The following is a 22,524-nucleotide window of genomic DNA, read 5'->3' on the forward strand; positions in this document are numbered from 1 at the left end:
GTGGCGACGCAGGCTGGTTTCCCAGAGCCGGCTCCCTGTCTGTCAAGCAGATTGGTTCCAGGGGGTTGAGACATCCCCAATTGTTCGTGTCACTGCCTTCTCATGGTCAAACGCCCTAGGGGACCCCTGTCCTCACTCGCTCTCCATGTTAGCTTGCAGCTTGCACATTGTGCCCAACAGGATTTACAAGAGCAAGGGGCCACCCAGGCAGCGCACGCAGCAGGAGGGGAACAACAGAACGTCCCGTCCTCCGTGGATTTCAAATCCCGTTTACGCCTGTCCTTGCAATCTGGGCTTTGCTCAGCAGGGATGAGCTCCTTCCCAGCGCTCCACTTCCTCCTGGGACAGCCGATCCCCACGGATGCCAGGAAAGCAGGGTGCTTGCACTTGGCTGGATCAAGGCAGGGATTTTGTGGAGTGACACACGCAAGAGGACTGTGCTTTACGGAGGAGGGGGGGGCTTTGGTTTTCACCGAGGTGCTACTGCCCACTGAGAAGCAATGGGAAACCGAAGGCCACTGAGGAGGAAGGATCTGGACCTGGTTAGTGCGACGTGCAGGATCCGGGTAAAAGGCCGGGACAGCGCCCAGCGCTCTGAGCAGCCGGGCGCGGATCTGTCGTTCTCCCTCCCCTTACACGCAAGCCCCAAGAGGACACAAGCTGGTTCAAACCGGCTCTGCCCCGTCCTCCTACCCCACGCAGGCACTTCAACAAAACCACGCTGTCTCAGTGGCTCCCAGTGGAAGCTCCTCTGCTCTCCCCTGCCCGGGGCCACTCAGCTCGCCGACTCCAGTCTTGGCCACGCTGCACCAGTCCGCACCCCGAAGCCAGGTCTGGTAGGCAGTTGTGTAGCTGGAGGTGGGGGGCGCTGCCCTGCCCAGACCAGCGGAGCTGCCTGTTGCAGAGCCCCCGGGATGGCAAATGCAGCGGAGACGAGGCCGCATTCTCACACACCTCGCTCCGTTAAGTTTCCAGTCTCGTGCTGCCTGGGGATCCCTCCCCCAGCGGCCCGCTCCGTTGCAGGCCACGGTACACGGCCCCCACTGCTGCACACCAGTGTCCCCGCCCCCGCGGGAGCCGAGCGCTCCACTGCAGGACAAAGCAGCACACGGCTCCCAGGCCCTGGCAGGCACCGCAGGGCGAGTGCAGGAGCTGCCTCATTTCCTCCCAACACACATTTCACAGGCTGACAGGCTGGATTTCCTGCGGCCCGCATCCGATACGAAAACATCCAATTTGTCGAGCAGGACTTGGAGCGCCTAAACAGTGGTTAACATGCTCTGTGGAGAGCGGCCTCGGAGCTGAGACCAAACACGGCCTGGTTTGTTTGAGGTTTTCAACTTCTAAATGGAGTTTAGTGCTGGGGACAGGTGCCAGACTGCCAGACCGTGGGGCCGGCAGTCAGAGCAAACACAAGGCAGGCAACACCAAGGCAAACTCTGCCTGTCCCAGTGCTTCGGGCTTAGTTTCACAGCCAGCGGATCGCTGCGGGCCAGCCTTTCCCTAGACAACAGCAGCACCACCAAGCCGCTGGCTCTTCTCATCCAGGGATCTCAAAAGCACTTGAGATGCGGTCAGTGCCACAATCCCCGAGTGGCGAGGAGCCTGCTCAGGGTCACCGGCCAAGTCGGTGGGACAGGCGGGTAACAAATCCAGGTTTCCGGGATCTCAGCCCAGTGCTCCACTCATTTGGCCATGCTGCCTTTATCTTGTCGTTCAGACTGACCCACAGTTCAGGGGCCCTGGGTTCAGCCTCTGGCTCTGCCCTAGATTTCCTGCCAAACCGTGAGCAAACGCCATGGCCTTTCAGCTTCCTCCTTTTCTTCCCCGCTTTCATTCACTCTTGCCAGTTTAAGCTTTCCAGCATAAGGACCATGTCACCGCTGGTCTCTCCAGTGCCATGCCCACGGGGGGCAATGGAGACACAGCTGTCGCACACAACAGCAGCATCAAAACAGCCCCAGGCTCCTAAACACGCACAAGGGGAATGCAAGGTCCCTGGAGCCTGGCTTGACCTGAACACTGAAGGTGTGCACACGTGCGAGTGCTCACACGCTTTGAGAGACTGCACCGGAAAGCGCTGCTGTGGCCTTGCTACCGATCTCTGCATCGCTTTCCTGCCATTTATTGGGTGCTTCCACTTGCTGGGATGTTAGCTCCTCTGAGCCTGTGGGGCACAACACACAAAGCCTTTTACCTACGGTGTTGGATTGTTCAGTGAGGTTGGGCCTCTCCATCCCCTAAGCCCGTTGGTGGGGGTTTGCGCAGGGGATCCTCAGGTGGGTGGGCCTGTTCATTTGGTTGCCCCCCATCAACTCTTCTGGCAGAAATGCTCATGCATTTTAAAAGACAAAAAGGCGCCTCCAAATGCAGCTATGCTACCTAGTCCACAAGGGTCAAGGCGGGCCTCAGGCTGGAGAAGAGAAGGACAGAGGAGCTGTAAAAGTGATTAAAGGAAAGCAGTGTGCAGAGGCGAGCACATGCTGCGTGTCTAGGGAGGGTGTTACCCCATCTCGAGGAGCTCAGTAGCAACGCTGCTGCAGACTCCTGCGGTGCCTTCTCTCCCAGGACCCCGGGTGCTTCAGGAGCACACTCGCACTTCACAACCCTGCCGCCAACAGCACAGGGACAAAGCGGGCCGGCAGAACAGCCAGAGACAGAATCCAGGAGATCCAACATCACCCGGCAATGACCTCCAGCCATTGCCAGCTCCCCCGCTCCTCAAGCTGGGAGAGATTTTGGCTGCCCTCACCCCTGCCTTTCTGTGGCTTGGCTGCAGCCGGGTTTCACGCTGTCACCGGCATAACGACAGAAAGGGCAAGACGTGGTAAGGAGGGAAGTGGGCGAGCTGGGTCTCCGTGTGCCCAGCGGGGGCTGACCCAAACGGCACTGCAACCTCCACTGCGCATTGAGCCAAGCTGCCATCCTCCAGCCTTCCTTTGTTCAGCAGAACAAAACCAAATGCATCGCAATCAGAAAAGCAGCTTGGGAAAAATCTGTCAGCCCCAGACATTCCCTCAAGCTTCAGGTTTCCAGTAAACTGGAAGCGAGTGGTTAAGAGGCATTTGCTAACCCACCGGCAATAAACTAGTCAATATAATGAGACTTTCCCCTTACGATTTGCTACCCGAAGGTACACAGAGGAAATGTGGTATTTGAAAATAAATTAGGGGGCTTGGGTTTCAGCGCTGGACAGGTTTCATGGCAGAGTCATTAGCTGCTCATTATTGCTCTCTTTCAATTTCCTACTTTCCTCTCATTTCTCCCATTACCCCCAGCCCACGGCAGAGGGTGTGCTGCTTTCCTGACAGGGCTCTCAGCAAGCCCAGCCTTCAGCGTGGCCCAGCTCCAGGTTCAGGACACGGCGGGACATACAACCCTGCCCTCCCTGGTAACTGGGAGCAGGCAGCACCTGCGGCACCCGTGGAGCACGACTGACTCGGACACTCAGCTGGCACAAATCAGGTGCGTCTCGAAAGGACGACAGCAATGCTGCCGGCAGGAGGGACGAATAGCTCAGAGCTCTGCAGTGGACTAATGTGGGTGGAGGGGCGTGTTTCATAGAGGCTGGGAAGGGACCTCACACCTAGTCCACCCCCCTGCTCCAAGCAAGCCCAGCCCCAACCACATCATCCCAGCCAAGGCTCTGTCTACCCAGGTCTTCAAAGGCTCCAAGGATGGAGATCCCCCCACCTCTCTGGGTGACCTGGTTCCAGTGTTTTACTTCCATCCTAGTAAGAAAATTCTTCCTAACAGCTAACCTCAACTTCACTTGCTGCAATTTGGGAAGCGTGGGAGTCCGGATGCTCAGATCACTGGAGCTGAAACAGAAACAGAAGGCAGGCAGGCCCCTCTGCAACCAAACCTCTGGCTCAAACCACGCTCAGGTCAGCCGTAACCCATGGCGGTTTGATGGTTGCGAACAGAAAGATGTCCTTGCTCCAAGAACCATCACTACTAGCACAGTCCACCCATCCATGCCTTTGTCAGTCCCAGTTCATCAGCAGAGAAATCAGAGACTGAAGGGGAACAAGGGCCAAGCCATGCTTCTCGCTTCACGAGAGGGGACGTTTGCAAGTCCATGCTCGTGTCTATTGCCAAGACAGCGCGGAAGGAAAGGTCTCGCTGTCACTGCTGCAGCTGCGCCTGTCCTCGGAACAAAGGGGAATGTGGGTTTCCAGGCCTGCCAGATGGGACAAGGATCAGCTGCACAACGCTGTAGGACACGGGTCCTGCGTCACCTCGGCTGTTCTTGCTCTCTATCGTCTCTCTGGCAGAGCACGAGCACCATGTACCATGCAACACAGAAATACAAGGAGGGAATGAAAGAGCTTGCCGGAGAGGCTATGAGGAAAGACAGATGTGAAAGGTCATCAAATGTGGGCCCAATAAGTTATGCCCCCAAACGACGAGTTTGGAGTCAGAAACAGCTATCTAAACACAAATGTAATAAGGAAAAATAATAATTTATCCCTCCCTCTACAGGGAAGGGATATTTTTCTCCGTGTCTGGAAAGGACAGGGGTACGGTGGGGGTGCGGGATGCCAAATGTACGTTAAGGGTCTCCCAAGGTCTCCAGTCTCATCCATCATTCGTTATAGGCCAGCCGCCAAAATTACCTCACATTACAGCGTGGATTTCCTATCTGCAAAGTTTGCTTTTGCTGCTACCGTTGGCTCAGAGGGAGCCAGCCCGTGGCGCTGATAGCCATCTCGAGGTCAACGCCTCCAAATCCCAAGTCATTAAGGAACAAACAAAAAATGTAAAAGCCTGGAGAGTTCAGACAGAGTTCCCACCAAACACAAAGGCCTCCAGGATCCACAGGGAAGCGGGGATTTTTTTTTTTTTTCCACTGAACACAATGAGGTGTGACTATGGGTTTGTAGCAGTTAATCCAAAAGGGAACTTTAAACAATTGAATCAAAAAAACCCAACAAAACTCTCTTGCTGAGCAAACAATGCAGCGCCTGCTAGGGCTGTCACCAGTCCAAGGCTAGCGGGGCCTGCACGGATGTCTTGGCCACGGGGAGCTTCCACGGGGAAAGCAGTCTTTCCAGGGGATACACCCGCAAAGGTCACTTAGAGCCAGCAGCAGAGCTAGGAAGAGAAGGGCCCTGGCCTCTGAGCCTTCACTCAGCCCGACTGCAACCGCTCCACCTCTCTGCAGCAGACTGGGCTTTGCCTGCAATGTAGAGAAAGAAACCAACAGTTCCGGTCCAAGCTCCAAGGGGTTAAAGGATGCATGAGATTCATGCCTTAGCCACACTCTGGGTGCAGCCTGCAGACATCTACCCCAACCTCCCGTTCCTGAGTGCTCTTGGCTCAGCTGGGGATGGCTCGTAAGTCCTCCCACTCACCCCAACTCCCCTGTGCCACCACAGAGGGAAGTGGTTCCCATTGGCAGCAGCCTGTGGGGGATTTCTCCTTCCCATTTGCCACAAAAATCCCTCCCGGAGCCGCTCTAGGCTAAGCTGTGAGTGACGCACTTTGCAGGGCTGACTCAGGGCCACAAACTCTTGTTCTTAAAGGACACTGCAACCACAACCGCACCCCAGCGACGGGGATGGTCCGTGCTGCTGCAAGTCTCCTACGGGGCAGCCTCGCCAGGCTAACCGCTGCCCAGGAAGTGGGACCGATGACTTCGGGCACCACGGTTTGCTTTGGAAACGTTCTCCTTCCAAGTGTCACCTTCTCCCTCCTGCTGCCCGAAGAACGTCAGCAGGGCAGAGACCACGGACCCCGAAAAGCCACAAGAGAAACCTGCACCTGAGTGGCTAACGACCTGAGCTCACCCATGACCTCAGAACGCTTCCCATGAAACCGCTCCTCTTCGCCTTCCTGTTCCCAAAACCAAAAACTCAAATCCTGTTTCCAAAACGGCTGCAGCTCAGAAATTCAAGCCCGGCCGAGATGAGCCAGTGACGTCTAAATACGAAAATGTAACTGGAAAACTAGAATTAGCAATTAATCAACTCCACATGTTAAAAACCCAATCCAGAATAATACATACAGCCCCGATGTAAGGTTAGCAACAGGGGATACACACGCATAAGAGATTAGGCAGATCACTCCCATGTGCCCTCCCTGCCCTTCTCTTTTACAGCATTTCTCATTAAACTGTACCATAAAGCTCTTTGCAGAATTAGCTACCATTACAGAGCAGACAGCAACAGAGCAAAGAGAGGTTTTCAGCTGAGATCTGAGAGAAGATGGAGAGTGGATGGGGCAGACAGACCGCGGAAGCCCGCACAGGGCAGAGCTGCAGAGAAGTGCCAAACAGCGTCTGCTGCTATGCTGAAGCAGAGCAGATGGGGACCAGACTCCGGGTCAGTAGAGGGTGGGTGTTTATGGCACAGATGAACACACTCTTTTTAAACAGAACAGCACGTTCTAACCTGCTGCCATTAAGTGAATGGGGGAAAAAGCATTTGACGAGTAGCGGATGAAAGCTGAACCCCTGCAGGGACCTGTGTGGAAGTCCTGCAAAGCCTCCCGTGCCTGCCAGCCTCGACCGACCGGGGAAAGCGAGGTGTGAAGCACGCTGAAGAAGTGTCACCAGCTCCTGCAAACACCTCCGCTATGCAGGGCCCCAGACTCCATCTGCAGACAGCAGTGGTGAGCCAGTATGTCAAGGTTTCATCATCTTCCTTTTAAGCCAGAATACAGAGGTTTGCTAGCGCCAGACCCACTACAATGTAAAAGGGGGCAAGGTCAAAACCTGCAGTCATCTGCCAGCTTTAGTCTGGGAAGCTGCAAAATAAAACAGTGAGAGTCTGTTGCTCAGGGCTGAGGCATGCAATCCTCCAACGGGGAAGGGAAGAACTGATCTCACGACATGACTGATCCCACGTGAGCAGAGAGCCCTCAGTGGCGCCGTATTTTACGTGGAGCCTGACAGCAGCGCAGACGGCAGCAATTCGTACCGAATTAGACACTGCCTGCCCAGAGCTGATGACAACACAAGCCTCGCGGGGGCATTCAAAATGCCACATAAGATGCACGGCATTCATTACCTCACCTTGCAGTTGTGCGCAGCTGGAAGGGACGGCTTACGGGCATAAGCACCAGGCTTGAAATTAGTCGGGCGCCAGAGACCCCAGTCTCAGCAGAGTCAGTGCCTCCCTTTGCCTCCCTACACTGGGAAATGGAGCCCCATGCAACTCTGCTCAGGGTTTCAGGCTAAGACTTTCGATCAAGACCATGTCTGTCCTATGAGGATGCTGCAGATTTGAGGCGAGGTGGGCAGCTGGCCATGTGCTCCAATCCAAAACCCCTCGTCCCACTGCCCACTAGCTGCCGCCCTCCTCTTCAGAGGCGGCTGCTGCGTGAGCAGAGCGTGGGGCACACTCAGGAATGAGGAAAGTGGCTCTAGAAACAGGCAGTTGTTAAAACGGTGCAGGGAATGGGCGGACAGGAAAAGGGAAGCATGAGTATCCAGGGCATGAAACAGAGGAGGAGACAACATTACCACCAAGATCAGAAAACAGGACAAGAGGGTTTTCAACTGCTGGATTTGGCAAGCGGCAGTTGCGATGACACAGGGCGCCAGGAGCAGGACACGTTCAGCACGTGAGGCAATGGAAACGCGGCTGCAGCACCAACGGAAAATCTCCTGGACCTGGAAGAATTCACAGATGCATAAATCTCTCGTCTCCAGGCTTTATTAACTGCTTGACGATGCAAACAAGCAAGACAACCGAGGGGAGCTGGGCGACCACGTCAACTGCTTTGAGCTCAGCCCTCCTGGAAACAGCCGTAAATGAAAGCAATCTGTTTTGTTGTGGCAGAAGAGAGGCTAATTTATCTCTTTTGTTCAGAATTTAATGTCAATGCTCTGAAGATCCCAGAGTCCCCCGCTCCCGTCAGATCCCTGCCACTTTGTAAGCTCTCCCGAAGGGATCCAAATGCTGCGCAACACCTGCTGGGAGGCTGCCCCTTTCATTGTACTGGGAACTAAAGACAGGATTAAACTCTTGTACCGGAGTCAAGCGCCCTGAACCTGGAGGCTGCATGGCCAATCAGCTGAACTCCACCAAGTCCCCACGCAGGACCAGAGCAGAGGCCGGCAGAGAGGATTCCTTGGGAGTCACCTGGAGTTCGAGGCTTTGTGCATCGGCCTTCGGGCGATTTTTGCCTGCGCCACTGGAAAGCCCAGGTAATCAACACACATGCTAGCAACAAAGGGTGCATCTGCCAGGCTTCATCACACGAGCAATCTGCCTCTCCTCCCCTTCGTTACAGCAGACGGGACAGGAAACGTTAGCCAGCCAGGACTGGGTAATCAGTGGGTCTGCAGCAAATGAAATCAGCTAATCTGCTCATCTCCCAAATGGCTTTTTCCAAGGATCTGCTACAGAGGCTCTGAGCACGGCTGTTCAACCCTTCTCTGCCCCGCGGTCAGAACTGATTAAATGCAGCCGGGGAGTCAAAACTCCAACATATTCATCTCACTTGGCAGCTCTGCAGTTAGACTATTAGCACCAAGCATTCCTCTCTCTCCCCCTTCTCCCAGTCATTCTTCAGTTATCTTGCTTCATCTTGATGCTGTTTCCAGGAACACAGAGGAGCGGGCTCTTGCAGTCAGCCACCAGCCGGCTCGGCTGATGGGGAGACTCTGCAGCTACAACGACCTTTTACTACCTTCATGCAAATTTTACTGGAGGAAAAAAAAATCCAACCTGAACCATCTGTTTTCTCCCCTAGCGAATTCTCTTTTTTTCAAAGGGCAGAAGCACCAGCTCTTCTCCCACATCCACTGATCTGAACAAAACTTGCAGTCCTCTTTCAACTTGCTCTCAGAGATCCTGTTAGGCCTGTCGTACAGCAGCCAGCCGCTGAAACAGCCAAAGTCAGCCCCAGGAACCTCTCCACCTGACAAGTGACCTGCCTGAACCCCACACATTCACACAGCTGAGATTTAAAGCCAGGCCTTGATCTCGGCACTTCCAGCCAAACCGAAGGAACGCCCGTGTTTTCAGAAGGGCAAGGCACCAGTACTTCCCCTGGCAAGGGGCTTTTCTGGATGGACAGATTCCCAGGACAACCAAACCTGTGCCCCGGACAAGTGCAGCCCATATCACTCCACACAGCCCTGATGCTGTGCTCAGTCACAAAAGTTGTCTTGGGACTCAGGAGACCAGGGGTTCACTTCCCTGCACGAGCTTGTTCAAGCAGCTGAGTCTCTCTGTGGCAAAACTGCCCATCCATCCATAGGCTAGAAATAATAAGACTTCCCCACCGCAGGTGGTGTTGAGAGGTTAGCTACATCACAGATCCCGAGGTGCTCACATGTGGGTGTAGGGAGAAGTGGGGCCCAATAGGTACCTGAAACAGGTGGGAGGATATGCACCCCGGCCAAGGAAGTGACAAATATTTTCGGCGTTTCTGGTCAATTAGGTGCTGCTACTGAGCTCCTGGCAAGGGGCCAGCCCTCTGGCAAAAGGCCCCGGGTGTCCCTGGGTTTAATGAACACCAAATGGAGTTTGGCATTGCTGGGTAATTTCACAACACAAGCAAACAAGTGAGGAAACTTCTGTAAGACACAGACAATGAGATCATTGTCAGCTACTTGTGCCTTCAGACAATTGTTGCATTCTTCTGGCTGAGGGCTCTCTAATTAGGGGGACTATTTAAAGTCTGTGTGTAGGATACATGGCAAAGTCACGGGGCATGGAGGAGCATGTGAGGTGGGGTGGTTCTTCATTTCTTTTGGAGACTTCCTTGTTAAACAAAGACACTTAAGGTGCGAACCAGCTTGTTTCTCTCTGTGTCTGCAGCTGTACATGTGTATACAGCTCCTCGCAGTTAAGCTCTCACTCAACAGTACCTTGTCGCCAGGGAAGTTGCTCTGTTAAGCCTCCATCTTCTACACAAGTTTCAAAGTCTTTTTTACTCCTGAAGATTACTGACATCAGAAATAAGCCACGAAGCCGAGGCTGCAGAAGACAGCAGCGCGTTCCTGCAGGGGGTCGGTGGCGAACAAGTAGGCGTCTGGTGCCTTTCTTGCACGCTCCTCCTCACATCGAGACTAGATCAGCACCAGAGAAGTTCTCCCGAGAGAGCGCCAACGCTTTACCCTGGATACAGCAGAGAGCAAGAACCAGTTTAGATCCACGTTTCGTTGGGCCTGAACCAGTTACATCAGTGGACAGACTGGTGGGTTGGCCAGGCCCGGGCCCCTGCTATACATCCCTTAAGGGATCTTGAAGCAGTCAGTGCTGTGGATACACTGCTATTAGACTTACCACAGGAGAGAATAAATGCGTCACTGGACTAGAAGTCAGAGCCAGGCTAAGCAAAGTTGGGACCCTCGGCTGCCGGCAGCCATAAAACACTGACCACTGCGCGCTATTAGATAAGGAGGCCAGCACCAGGCTGCATCTCGGGGACAGAGCAAGCTGTTTTGTCCTGGTTGCTAACCAGGCCCTGAGGCAGATAAAAAGGCCTTTAGGTTTGCTCCCTGTTAACAGTGTTGAAGCTGAACTTTCAGTTCTGACGCACGAGCACAAAGATGTAACCGAGGGCCGCAGTCACGCCAGGCCCGGCCACGAAGCAGACTCCAGCTCCTGCGGGTTTCCACAAACTTGGATGACGAAGGGTGTGGACATCAGAACAATTTAGCATGGGGTGAACGGGACTGGGGCTTTCCTACACCTTGAATCTCTGCAACAATGGCCCTTAGCAGGCTACCACCCTGTAGTCAGTGGAAGCTGAATGGAGGCAGCTTCTCCTCCAGGGATGGAAGGGAAAGTGGCTGTGGCTTAGCTACCACTTACCACCGGGTAGGAGCATGCATACGGCCTGCTGCCCTAGCACACGCAGAGGTAGCCCAAACCCCTCCAGACCCATGGGAAATTGTTCATTCGTCCATGCAAAGCCAACCTGGGGCAGGTGTAGGAGGAAAGGGACACTCTAGTACTAAGTAAGGAGACGCTGGTGTTTGGAAACGAAAACCCAGCTGTTGCAGCAGAAGTCCCAACGCCACCAGGAAACCCCATTTTTTGTCCACGCTGGAAACAAAGCCTCGGTCCGATTAGAAAGGAACGTCTGTCCCATGCATTGTGTCTGCTCACTAAGTGAACATGGGAGAAATCAGCAACTCTTCCAGCTGGTGCTGATGGCATGCCAGCGCCTGTCTGCAGGGACACTCAGAGGCTGCGCTTGTTAACAAAGTCACACCAGCTACACGAGGCGGGCAGTGCGTGGGTCTGCCGGGAATCTTTTGTGAGCATTTAAGCAGACAATGGCAAACTGATCCTAAGACACAGGAGGGGGAGCCAATGTGGCAGGCAGGGAAGAATGTATGTGGGCCAGGGAAACTACTTATAGACTGGTAAATGGAAAACATCCTCCCTATCATCCTTCAGCAATCTCCGCTTCAGAGCTGCAACGGTTACGGGATCCTGATTTACAAAACAGCCCCCCTGAACTGGCTTATCAAAATCTGCCTACAGAAAACTATGCCTATGGTCAGGGCCTTGTTATGTTTTTATGTGCATAGGGTCAGAGACTAGATCTCAAAGGATCTGGATGCTGAAATAACAGAAATACTACAAAAAGGCCACAGATTATACTATAGGTACCCTGTGGTCCTCCATAGCCCATCAATAGGTTCCAAAGGAGGTCAGTCTAACTAACTGGCTCCATTACAGAAGGGAAGCGACCTGCCCAAGGTCACCCAGAAGGACCGCAGGAGAAAGGGAATGCAGTCCTCATCTCCAGTGACCTACTTACTAGGCCAACAGATCTGCAGATGGGTTAATTCAGCATCACAGGAGGGAGATTAGGGATAGAAGTCACCAGCAGTGGGAAGAGAGGCTTTGAACAAGCCAAAGAGTACACCATGTTTCAAGCACTTAAGGCAGAGGAGCAAACCCACACCAGGCAACAAGCCGTCTGCCTCTCACTCCATTAATAATCCTGTTTATTTGCAATAAATACAGCATTCATCCAGGCCCTGCTTTGGCATTGGTAGCCTATCTTCTTCCTATAGCAAAGGTGGTATATTTAGTTGCATGGGTATTTTTAGTGATGAAAGACCGTTTTCTTTTTTTTTTTAAAAGGAGCATTCTTCCAATGCATAAAAACACCAAGATGCTACAACACGTCACCACCATACTAAGAATAACACACCCTTATGCAGCACCTTTCCTCAGGGCTGCCACAAGTTATAGTCCAGAACATCCCCATAAGACATCAACCCATTTTACAGATGAGCAAGCTGAGACACAGGATGCGTCTTTGGCTTGGTTTCGCTACCGTGACTTTTGCTTAGGAGTTATCAAGCAGATGCCAGAAGGAAAGCCCAGGAGTTCTGACTCCCAGGCCCCCTTCGCATCCCATGCATGGCGCAACAGTCCCTCAACACTAAAGTGAGGAAAGATGCTGGCTGCGTGGCATCATGACCACAAGGAATCCTTCTCATTTACTAATCACCTTTCATTTACCTTCCAGTTCCTCTTCCTGCTGCACCTATGCATATTCCCTCCGACAGGGATATCACGTGTTGAATGGGCGTACAAGCAGAGGTGGCCCTTGCTCCGTACCGCCTCGGCCCAAGACGACCCGAGAACTCTTTAATCATCTCCGCTTCCACGCAGTGACTACATCTCTTCAGTGGGATATCTGCAGCCTTCTCTGGCATCTCCCCCAGCACTGACAGAGGAGAGTGCCTGAAAGCTGCATAAATAAAGATGCGAGGAGGACAAGAAGAGGACGCTTAGCTAGGCCAGCTGCTCATCCATCCATCTTCGCCTGCTGACCCAAGCAGGAAAGTCAGCCACCTTCTCTCCCTGCCCCTGCTGAGAAGTGACTGAAGCAAATGCACACAATCCTCCCATCTCGGTCACTGAACAAAAATGAATACTGTGACAATCGGCTTCTTGCTGACTGAAATGCCCACCTTGTGTAACAGGCCTTCGGCCAGCTGGTTACTGGTCTTTTTGAAGGCAGCCCTCTTCCCCAGACCCAAGCATGCTAGCCCCAGCCCTTGGCTGGAGCAGAGACTGTGCAAACAGTGCCGCCCAGCCAAGAGACCCGACTAGAGATCCGGATCCCCATTTGTGTACAGCTGGCTAAACAGCAAAGGCGGCAGCGTTTTCTTTCATGACCTCGCAGCCAGAGTCAATGTTGCTAAGCTACAAAAGAGCCGTTGCTGTGGGTTTCCAAGCCGAGGGGCAGGAAAACCCCGACAGGGGCTGGGACAAGGCTCCAGCCGTCCAGAAGCCAGGAGGACAGCAAGGGGAAGTCTGTCTGCAAACTGTCCCCAGAGCAGGGGTGTAGCAAATGTGGATCTGCAGGGAGGTGAGGAGAAGAGACCTCAACAAAGCCAAAACACGCCTCGGCTACCCATCCCGGCAGCTCACCCCATCCACCGAACTGCAATGGACTTCAAAAGCACAGAGATACCCTGCCAGATGTTTCTAGCGATAGACACAGCTCTATCTTAACCTGCTGTGAGCGGGTGCGAATGGGAGGAGACCCATCCTGCCCAGCCGGAGGAGGTGCAAGGTGAGCCGCGGCCGAGCGTAAGAGAGCCGCAAAAATCAGGCAGAGGCATGTGGGCAACGCCGCCGGATCACAGCGGCCTTCGCGCCTCGCCCCGTGTTCTGCATCTTGTTGGTTTACATACTGCAAACGCAAGAGCCAGGAGAAATCCATCTTGTGTGTCATAACAGACCCGAAAGGTAAACAGAAAGGAAAGGCCAGGCATATTATCCAATTAAACAGGCATGCGAAGCACAGATCTGAGATGGGCAGCTCTGCTTTTCAGCTCTTTTTAAGAGGTCCAAGCAGGCAGGAGAGGAGGGGTCGAGGGAACGCCTCCAAACCCACACAACGCTCCGCAGGAAAGCAAGACGGGGGCCCTGGGAGGAAGAAAGCTGTTTGGCCTTGCGAACACGTATGCGAGACACCTTCATCGTAAAGCCTGAGAAGTCCGAACGGCCACTCGCAGCTCCCATCACCTGCCACAGCACCCGCTGCAGACGCCTGCCCAAGCGGGCAGAGGACTGCACAAACGCCCCACCCCAGAGCACTCCAGACCCGGAGCCTGGAGGCTGCCAGGAAAGAGCCACCCCACGCAGCCCCGGCTCGTCTCGAGGCATCCGGCACTAACGGCGTTTGCTCTGCATACTGCAAACCGCACGGGCAGAGTCCTAAAAGGTGGAGGACAAACACCAAGGGGCTTAAGGGAGCCAACCGTTCAGCGGGGCTGTGACCCGGCATCAGCTGCCCAGCAAGAGCACGGATGCTTTTCACTTCCACCCAGCACTTCTCTAACCCCCCCCTGTCCCCGGGACAGGACAGGAGGCCACAGAGGGCTTCACCCCACACAGAATAAGCCGGTGCTTTTGCGTGTTAGCTTGTAAGGAAGAAAAAAAAAAAAAAAAGCCTATTCCGGTGAGTTCCCCATTCCTGATCCCTCCAAAGGGCACAAGGGCTGGTCTCAGCCAGCAGCTCTATTGAACACTTCCAGACACCGTCTGGCTTGCTGGAACCCAGCCCATTCCCAAGTTCCTGCAAGCAAAGAAAGAGACCCAAATACAGCGGATCTGAATGGACTCGGGGTTTAAGGAGAGAGCGGAGTGGGGTTAGCACCTTCCCTGTACCCGTGCTTATTACCTGCACTGCAGCATAATTCACCTCTTCCAAGTCTGGACCTACCTATTATAAAAACAACCTGGATTTTCAGAGCAGCCCCTGCCCCCACTCCGGCTGCAAAAACCTTGCATCCCAAATGCTGTTCTCAATTATCCCACCCTCGCCACCACTCCCAGGGAAGCAGCAGGTGGCAGATCATTAAAGTTTTAACAAAGCTCATTTGGATCCCGCGAGCTGCAATATCTCCCTGCGTGCCCCGGGAGAGGAGCCCGGAGAAGATCTAGCCCAAGTGGTTTCCAAAGTGTCTTGGTTCTGGTTGATTCAATTAAAGAGAGTGGAAAGGGGCAGGAATCTGCTCTAACTGCCTTTCTATCGCTATCTGGGTAACGAGGCACTTGGACCAGCGCTTCCAGAGACGGGGAAGATGGACAGACTGCCTCGGGCAGCGTATGGCCAACACACGCTCTGATCCCTGCCCCCCCAGAGCCCCTCTTAGGGTGTAAACATCCCTTCTGCTTCCTGAGTTTTACAGAGAGATGAGCATGTTTCCCCAGCTCGATGGAAGTACCTAGTGCTTCTCAGCCCTGCTTGCCCAGATCAAGCCCTCTACCATCCCCGGTCCCCAGGGCAAACCCCAGGTGCCTGCCACAGCACTCCCACTCCATGGGGCTCAGGCGGGAGAGCTTCCTTACAGAAGTTTTCATCAAAGCCAGGACCGTGCAATCTCTCCCAGATGTACCGACGGCTGAGCTGGGGAGTGCCGGGGTCACACACCAGCTAAGATCCGGGGGTGTTGCAGGAAGGGAAGTCACTTGATGTGGATTTCCTATATATACACACAGTCTCCTCTCAAAGTATTCTTTAGGACAGCCCTGTAGCCTCTTCAAAGCACGGCGGCATCGTTCTTTACACATTCAGCGGTCCTCTGGTTTCTTCCCTTTCTTCAAGCTCGGAAAACCCCAAACATCTACTTGCCCAATTTCAGACTTCCCTGCCAGCAAGATGAATGGACTGAGCATGGGGACCAAGTCACACTCTGCCACTGCAGCCCACAGACACTTCACCAGCAGCAGGTAAGACACCAGCTAGTTCCCCTCACATTCAGAAAGGCTCCTTTAAGGAACAGTGTATTTAAAAAAAGAAAAATTAACCTTTACAGACCATTCTGGCCTGTTGAAATGCAGGTTTCATCATGGAAACACTGACAACTGGCTTAACAACAAGCCACTGTAAAAGAGGCACGTGTGCAAATAATGGGCTGGCTGCAGCGTGTTGCCCTCCCCATGGAAATACCCCCACTGGGGGGAATCCATCCTACATTCCTAGCCACCACTAGGCAAGCCCAGGCTGGGCACATACCCCATCCTTCGTTGGAGGTGAAGACTGCCAGAGACGTCTGCTCCAGACAGAGAGGGAGAGAAAGCAGAGGAGGAAGAAAGCGCATTAGGGCCATCAGAGAAAGGTGCCTTTGGGTATAGAGGGGGTGGGGGGAAGCAACAAACCCTGCGAGGCAATCGCTCCACTGGGAAACCCCAACCTTAAATTGGGAACGGGACCAGAAGCAAACGACTTTAGTTTGGAAACCGGTACAAGGTGCATGGAAGCAAAAGGGGCATTGTTGGCCTGACCACAGGACGTGGTGGGTCAAGGCCAGGCTGGCCACAGCCCCACGCCTACAACCTAAGCCTGATTTCAAAGGACTCTAGGGATGGAGATCCCACACCACTTCCCACGGGAGCCGAACAGTGGAGACGGCATGTTGCCGACTACAGGAGAGCGCAAGAGCCATCCCTACTGCTCTTAATTATGCAGAAGTTACTAAATCAGTGCTTGGGAAGCACAAACTGGACCGAGAGAAAGGCAAAGTCCTTTCTGACAGGGAGGAACTGCCGTGTCCTTGCAGCAGAGCTGTTGTTGGCTACGTATCCCTCGGCTTCAGGCTACTTCCTGGCAAAATACGAAGGAAAGGATATTTACTTAAAAACCCACAGGCGGACACTGCAATTCTATTAAAAAATACAACTGGCGTTCACTCTGACAGCTTCCCACTGCGGAGCCCGGCACTCAACGCCTGCCACGGCCAGGGCGGCCAACACACACTCAGGGCAGACGCCTGTGAAGGGGGCCAAGAAAATTAGTTATGCGGTTAGAAAGAGATGGTTGCAAAGGGAAAAATCAGCAATGTGCCCAGCAGGCTGTGCCAGAGCAGTGCAATGTTTCAGGGCTGATTCATAGCCCGTCCACGTCCAGGCGTCCGCCTTCCACCTATTCGCGTGCTAGAACGCCATTTGCCGCAGACTGCATGCTCACCTGCAGGCGGTGCAGGGTTAGAGAAAGACTGATGGGCGCAAGATGGGCTGCGCTAATTAGAAGCAAGCTCCTCCCCATGCTCAAGAGCAAGATAAGGATGATGTTGCATAAGCCTCCCCCTTCCCAGCCAACTCAGACATCTCCTGTCCGTACGCCAAAAAAGAGCAGCAGCCATGGTTGTAGCTTTTGTGCCATAAGGAAAAATTCCCAAGCCCAGATCTGCCATCGCCCAAGTCCTGTGACTCATCTAGTCCAGTGGCGGGCTTGGTTCTGGTTTCAAACCCACTCCAGAAGATGCCGACTTCCCAGCTGCAGTTCGGATGTATCCCGAGGATGGTTCCAGCAGCAATCACACAAGACTCCTCCAAGGTTTGGGGCTGAAAACGTGTACATGACTTGCAAAGCTGGACGGCACCTCACCTGGCTTGGCTTCAAGCTGCTCCCCTTCCCAGACCTAATCGAGGCCCAGTGCAAGCACCAGCTCCTCAGCACCCAACAAAAAGTGCCGGGGGCTGGTCTGGGGTCTGTAAAACGTCGCTACCCCTAGAGCCGAGGCAAGGTGAGGAGGTGTCCTCCTCCAGACTAGTGAGCAATAGCGCTCTGCAGCCCACACAGACCCATCACCAAGCCAGCTGAGACCTGAGGGCCCAGCTCTGCCTTCCTTTGCTCTTCCAAGCTGAAGTCGGCATTGAAATGTGAGCTGCTCAAATGTGATGTTTCTGCAGCTGACTCACAGCGGAGCTTCTGCCAAGAATGTTAATAATTAGAGCGAATTAGCCCAAGCTTTCTGCGTGCGCAAGGCTGACAGCATCTGCAGACTGCAGAGCCCTGCGCTCCAGCCCTGGGGGAGAGGGATGAGGGCAATGCTCCAGATCCAGTCTCCTCCAGGACAGGCTGCACGCCCTGCCCCAAGGGAACGGGCCCTGTTGGCTGCCACCTTCCTCCAGCTGTTGAAGAATGTGGAGAACCAGAACCAAGGAAGAGAGGCAAAAAGTAGGAGCCACACTATGGGCTGCAGACATTGCTAATCCATTCCCAGCAAGCCCCCACAGCCCCGTACCTCTCCTCCAAGCTGCATAGTTGTGAAGCCCTTGTGCGTCACATCTTCCTTGGAGTCAGATGACAGCATAAAGCCCCATAAAACCACAGGAAAAATAACATCCTCCGGCGCTTTCTTCACGAGGTACAGGAAGTTTGCTGCAACCAAAGCTCCAATACACAACAGCGGTGTAATCAAGAGATCAAACAAAATCTATGGTAAGATATGCCAAGAGCAGACATCTGGTGTTGCTAACCCAAAGCTCTTTGCAAGATCCCTTCTGGTGGATCCAAAAAAGTCCTCAGCTTTCTGCTGGCAGGTCAAAAGGGCAAGAAAATTACCATGCTTGGAGGCAGCCTTGTGTCCCGGGAGCAGTGTGTCCTGACCGCTTCCATGCCCGCATCGCCGTTCTCTGTGCCACCCTCCCCATAGTTTATGTGACACTCAGAGACAACATCCAGGCTGTACCGGAAAGGCAGGAAACACCTAAATAAAAGCCGTTTCCGCCATCCTAACCTGGCCCACGAGCGCACACACATCATGCAAGAGTCCTTGTCCCAGGATCGCAGCCTCACTTTTCCCCAAGGAACCTGCCTCAGTGCACAGAACAGATGGTGCTCAATGTACAGGACGATGTTGGTTTTTTTTCTCCTGGTTATTCAATGTAAGGGCTACTCCGAGACGGAAACATCAACTTCCTCACAGGCTTTTTCTGGGGTGCTTCCAGAGGAGAGTTTATTTTCCCACCACTCCTGTGAAAGGTGGGGGGATAATCCCCCTGTATGGGTGAGGAACAGACATGGGCCTGGAGTTTTAAAAAGCACTGAGCATTATTTCTCCCCGTAGGCATTTAAAGCACAGCTCCGTCTCCGTTTGCAGTTACAAGTGCTCAGCTTTCCTGCAAATCAGACCTCACAAATTCAAGCCAGGTGCTGCAAAGGCCACAACATTTGTGACAGGAAGGGATGTGCCTCACCTCTGGTACGGGAAGGGCGAGAACCCATTTCTCCAGCATAGTGGCCAGCTGCCTGAACCAAGAGACTCACCCTTCTCTCCCTGAAGTATTCACACCCTGCCCCACTCGCTGCCCACCGTCCAGCCTGTGCAACCAAGGCGGCCCGGGGTTTCTGCTTCGCTGCAGGCCTCCTGTGCTGCAGAACGGACTCGTTCCCTGAATAAAACCCGTGCTGTCTGTGGGAGGAGGCAGGGGTCCCGAGGAAGAGCCTGCGATTATGTAGCTGAAGACTGTATTGTAATGCACATGCACGAGCAAAATGAAATAAGCTTACACAGGATTATTATAAATTGTATGCACATTTCCACCACCCGGCTCCCCCGTTCTGCTGCTTTCCAGTCTCCCTCTTTATGTAGCTTTGGTTAGTTTTGGATGAAGAAGGGCTGGAGTTTGCCCATCAGATTGCAGCCTTCCAAGCCGTTGAAATAAAAATTCAGGCTTAACCTGACTTCTCAATTATTCGTCCTCCAGGCAGGGACCGGACAACACTCCCGCTACAGGAATTTTCCGAAAAGCACATCCCCGCACACAGCACTGCTCAGGGTCTGGAAGGCAGAAAGCCACAAGCCAAATCAGCAACACAAAGCTAAACTTCAACCAGCTGCCATGTCACGAGACCTCATACATTTTCTCAAAAAGCCCTCTGAATCACCCCCAAGAAAGCGGCATGTGTGAATGCACCAACATCAACTGTGCTTTTAGCTCCTGCTGCCTCCTACATCCAGGTAAAATGGAAGGTACTGCGGGCAGCAGGGATCTCCGTCTGAAATGGATGCGGAGGAGGCAGATATAACTGTGGCTGCACGCCGATTAATCCAACACGCCATAAACCTGCTTCGTACCCTTCCGACGAGACCATAAACACTGCTCCAAAATCTAAATTGAAGGGCTCCCAGAAAGCAGCCCTCAAGCCATGCGTAATTTGATGCGAGATCAGCCCCCACCACCTTCCAGACAGCTTTTCAGGCCTATCCACTCCCCTTCCAGCTCTGCTTGCTTTATAAAATCCCACCGGTAAAAGGTATCCAGGTTGGAGCTCTATTGGTCTCGAGGCAAAAGCAATCAAAGCTCCTGGAAGAGGTGATACCTTTTATTAGATCAACGATATTTGCAAACAAATAAAGCTTGCAAATAAACAAACTAATTTGTTTGCAAATATCTCGTTGACCTAATAAAAGGTATCACCTCTTCCATGAGTTCTGATTACTAGTAAAAGGGACATTTTTCCTACAGGATTACAGAAATGTTAAGAGATTAATGCAAAACACACACAACGAAGGGAAAGGATAATGCCCATCTCGGGGATTCAATCAACTGGACAAAGTGGAACACACTTACCTAGGGAAATGGGCACAATCCTACTTCACCTCCCTGCCCACCTCACAGCCTTTTCCCCTAGGGTCATCAGCCCCTCCAGGTTTCCTTGAACCACCTTGATCCTAGCATGACGAAACCCTCTCAAACCCTCTGTTCAAAAAGGATGGGGCATTGCCAGGAGCTCTGTGACAGCCAGCATCCGGAGCAGATCACGCTAACTTCTGCACTGGACTCAATTCCCACTGTTCCCGGAAAGAAAAGACAGGCCACTTCCAAGTATTCAACAGCCCTGCCCTACCAACCTCCAGTCAAAACTCCCACCAACTTCAAGAGCTGGGCCAAAATAATTAAAAAAAACAACCACCCAGGATGGTGCCAGAGGAAGTCTCATGCAATCAAGCTCTTGCAACGGCTAAATTTCCTCTAAAGACCGACCGGGCCGTCCCCTCCCGACTGCCCGAGTCATCACACGACTGAAGCTTGACACCAATTTCTTCGCCTGAACGGGGACTTAACCAAGACCCATACTGTTATTTGGTTTCAAGTTTTCTAATGATTGAAACCTGTTTCCTCCAGGACCCGACTTGGAGTTTTGCCTCCCTGGTTATCAGATTAGCCTTTTTTAAACTCACATCTTGAAAAGCAACATGTCCAGGCTCTGCAGAGTGGCCCCCCCCCCCCCTTCCAAATTAGGCTGCTGAAGCATTGGTTTAGTCAGATGACGAATGAAAAAAGAGCCAAGGAACGATGGTTTCTTGAACGGCTTCCAAAGGAAAGTAACCTTCAGCAGGACCGAAGGCGAGAGCAGCTAGAACCCCTGGCAGAGCTTCAACACAAATGGAAATGAGAAATTTCATCTTTTTAAAAAACACAGGGATGCCAAGGTGGGGGGCAATCCTCCAAGAGCGAAGGTGCTTCTCACTACTCGTTCCAGGGCTCAGTTTGCAAACCTCCGCTCCCCTCCAAAGAAACTCTATCTTGTGCTATCAGAAAAATCAGCTGGCTCCAACCTCTCCTGTTAAGTGGCACATACGCGGAAGGGAAACCAGTTCGTACCTGAAAGAAAATAATCCTTGGAGGGGATTTGATGGGCATGTTGTGACCAGCTGGGGCTCGGAGGGATGAGAAGGGATGGCAAGCAGACCACCAAGCTTCACATTCAACCGTTTCAGTTTCCTGACTGCTGCTGCGGGATCTTTAAAGTCCACCAAACAAACAAGGCTTTTCCTCCATACTCAAAGAATGACAGCTGAGACTGCACAGTGCCCCCTGCTCTCTGCACAGGGACAGGGAGAAAGCACAGGGGAGGGAGAAAGGCATGTTTATTCCTGCAGAAAGGTCTGGTCTTGATTAAACTTATTTTCTTTTGTAAAATCCAGTTAGCGGGGGGGACGGGGACCTTGCGCTGCTCTTCAATGGGTCTTAACAAGGAGGCTCGGAGCCTTATTACTCACTCACACGAGAGATGTCAGTGCAACCTGCCCAAGCTTAATAATGCAGTTCCACGCTGCAGCAGACATTTTTCATTTTAATATCAGCTGCTTTGTGGGGCGGTATTTTTCCAAGGCTGAATAATGCACACTTCAAACAATAACTGGGAGCTCCACGAGTCAGAAATCAAGTCATCTGCAGCCTACTGCCTCACCCCACCCCCACTTTTGCTTCCTGACCTCAGAGGATAATGCCAGAATTGTGCTCTTCCATCCCAGGTAGGTGGAAGGACTCAAAACTCATGGCAGAGGCGATACCTTTTGTTAGACCAACTAGATATTTGCAAAAAACCTTCTTTATTTGCAAGCTTCCAGGCACAGGCACCCTTCATCAGGCATGGGAGACTGCAAACACTGGAAAAGTTCTCCTAGGTAGAAATGAAAATTAATATTTCCCAGGTAGGTAGCACTTTTCACCCAGGCAACTCCCTAGCCCTTTACACAAGGTCAGGGACTGGGACCGTCCCTTTGAGACGGACATACCGTCAGGAAGATGGTTACTTTATTTAAAAATGGGGAACTGAGAAACCCTCCTTGCCTGGACTCTCCTGGGGGTCTTTCGAGCTACAAGCAAGCTACCATCATGCAGATACTTAAGGCCGCGTTTCACTTTCCTGTTTACAGGTCTACAAAGGTCAAGCTATCATGTTCCCTCTGGAAACGTTCCTGTTTAGAATAATCATAATACTTAACTCTAAGCACAGCACTTTATACCATGCAATGCTGCACAAACCCTCCGATTAGGGTAGGTT

At 52.8% G+C, this 22,524-nt stretch overlaps 1 protein-coding gene across 5 annotated transcripts in view; it reads right to left on the minus strand.

Moving 5' to 3' along the window:
- Positions 1 to 22,524, minus strand: part of NXN (nucleoredoxin) — a 69,488-nt gene that overhangs the window by 21,291 nt on the left and 25,673 nt on the right. Inside the window, exon 1 of one of the 5 annotated variants that reach the window (XM_090026423.1) lies at positions 21,339 to 21,392. The exons of 3 other annotated variants lie outside the window; for them this stretch is intronic. In XM_090026423.1, the coding sequence (XP_089882549.1) occupies positions 21,339 to 21,377 (39 nt within the window). In that variant the 5' untranslated portion in view covers positions 21,378 to 21,392. Of the gene's footprint in view, positions 1 to 17,971; positions 18,005 to 21,338; positions 21,393 to 22,524 lie in introns of those variants that run through there. One more of the 5 variants, XM_090026422.1, reaches the window with a different exon arrangement.

The sequence above is a fragment of the Crocodylus siamensis genome, chromosome 13 (assembly GCF_052110815.1).
Source record: "Crocodylus siamensis isolate JL-2025a chromosome 13, ASM5211081v1, whole genome shotgun sequence".
Classification (NCBI taxonomy): Eukaryota; Metazoa; Chordata; order Crocodylia; family Crocodylidae; genus Crocodylus; species Crocodylus siamensis.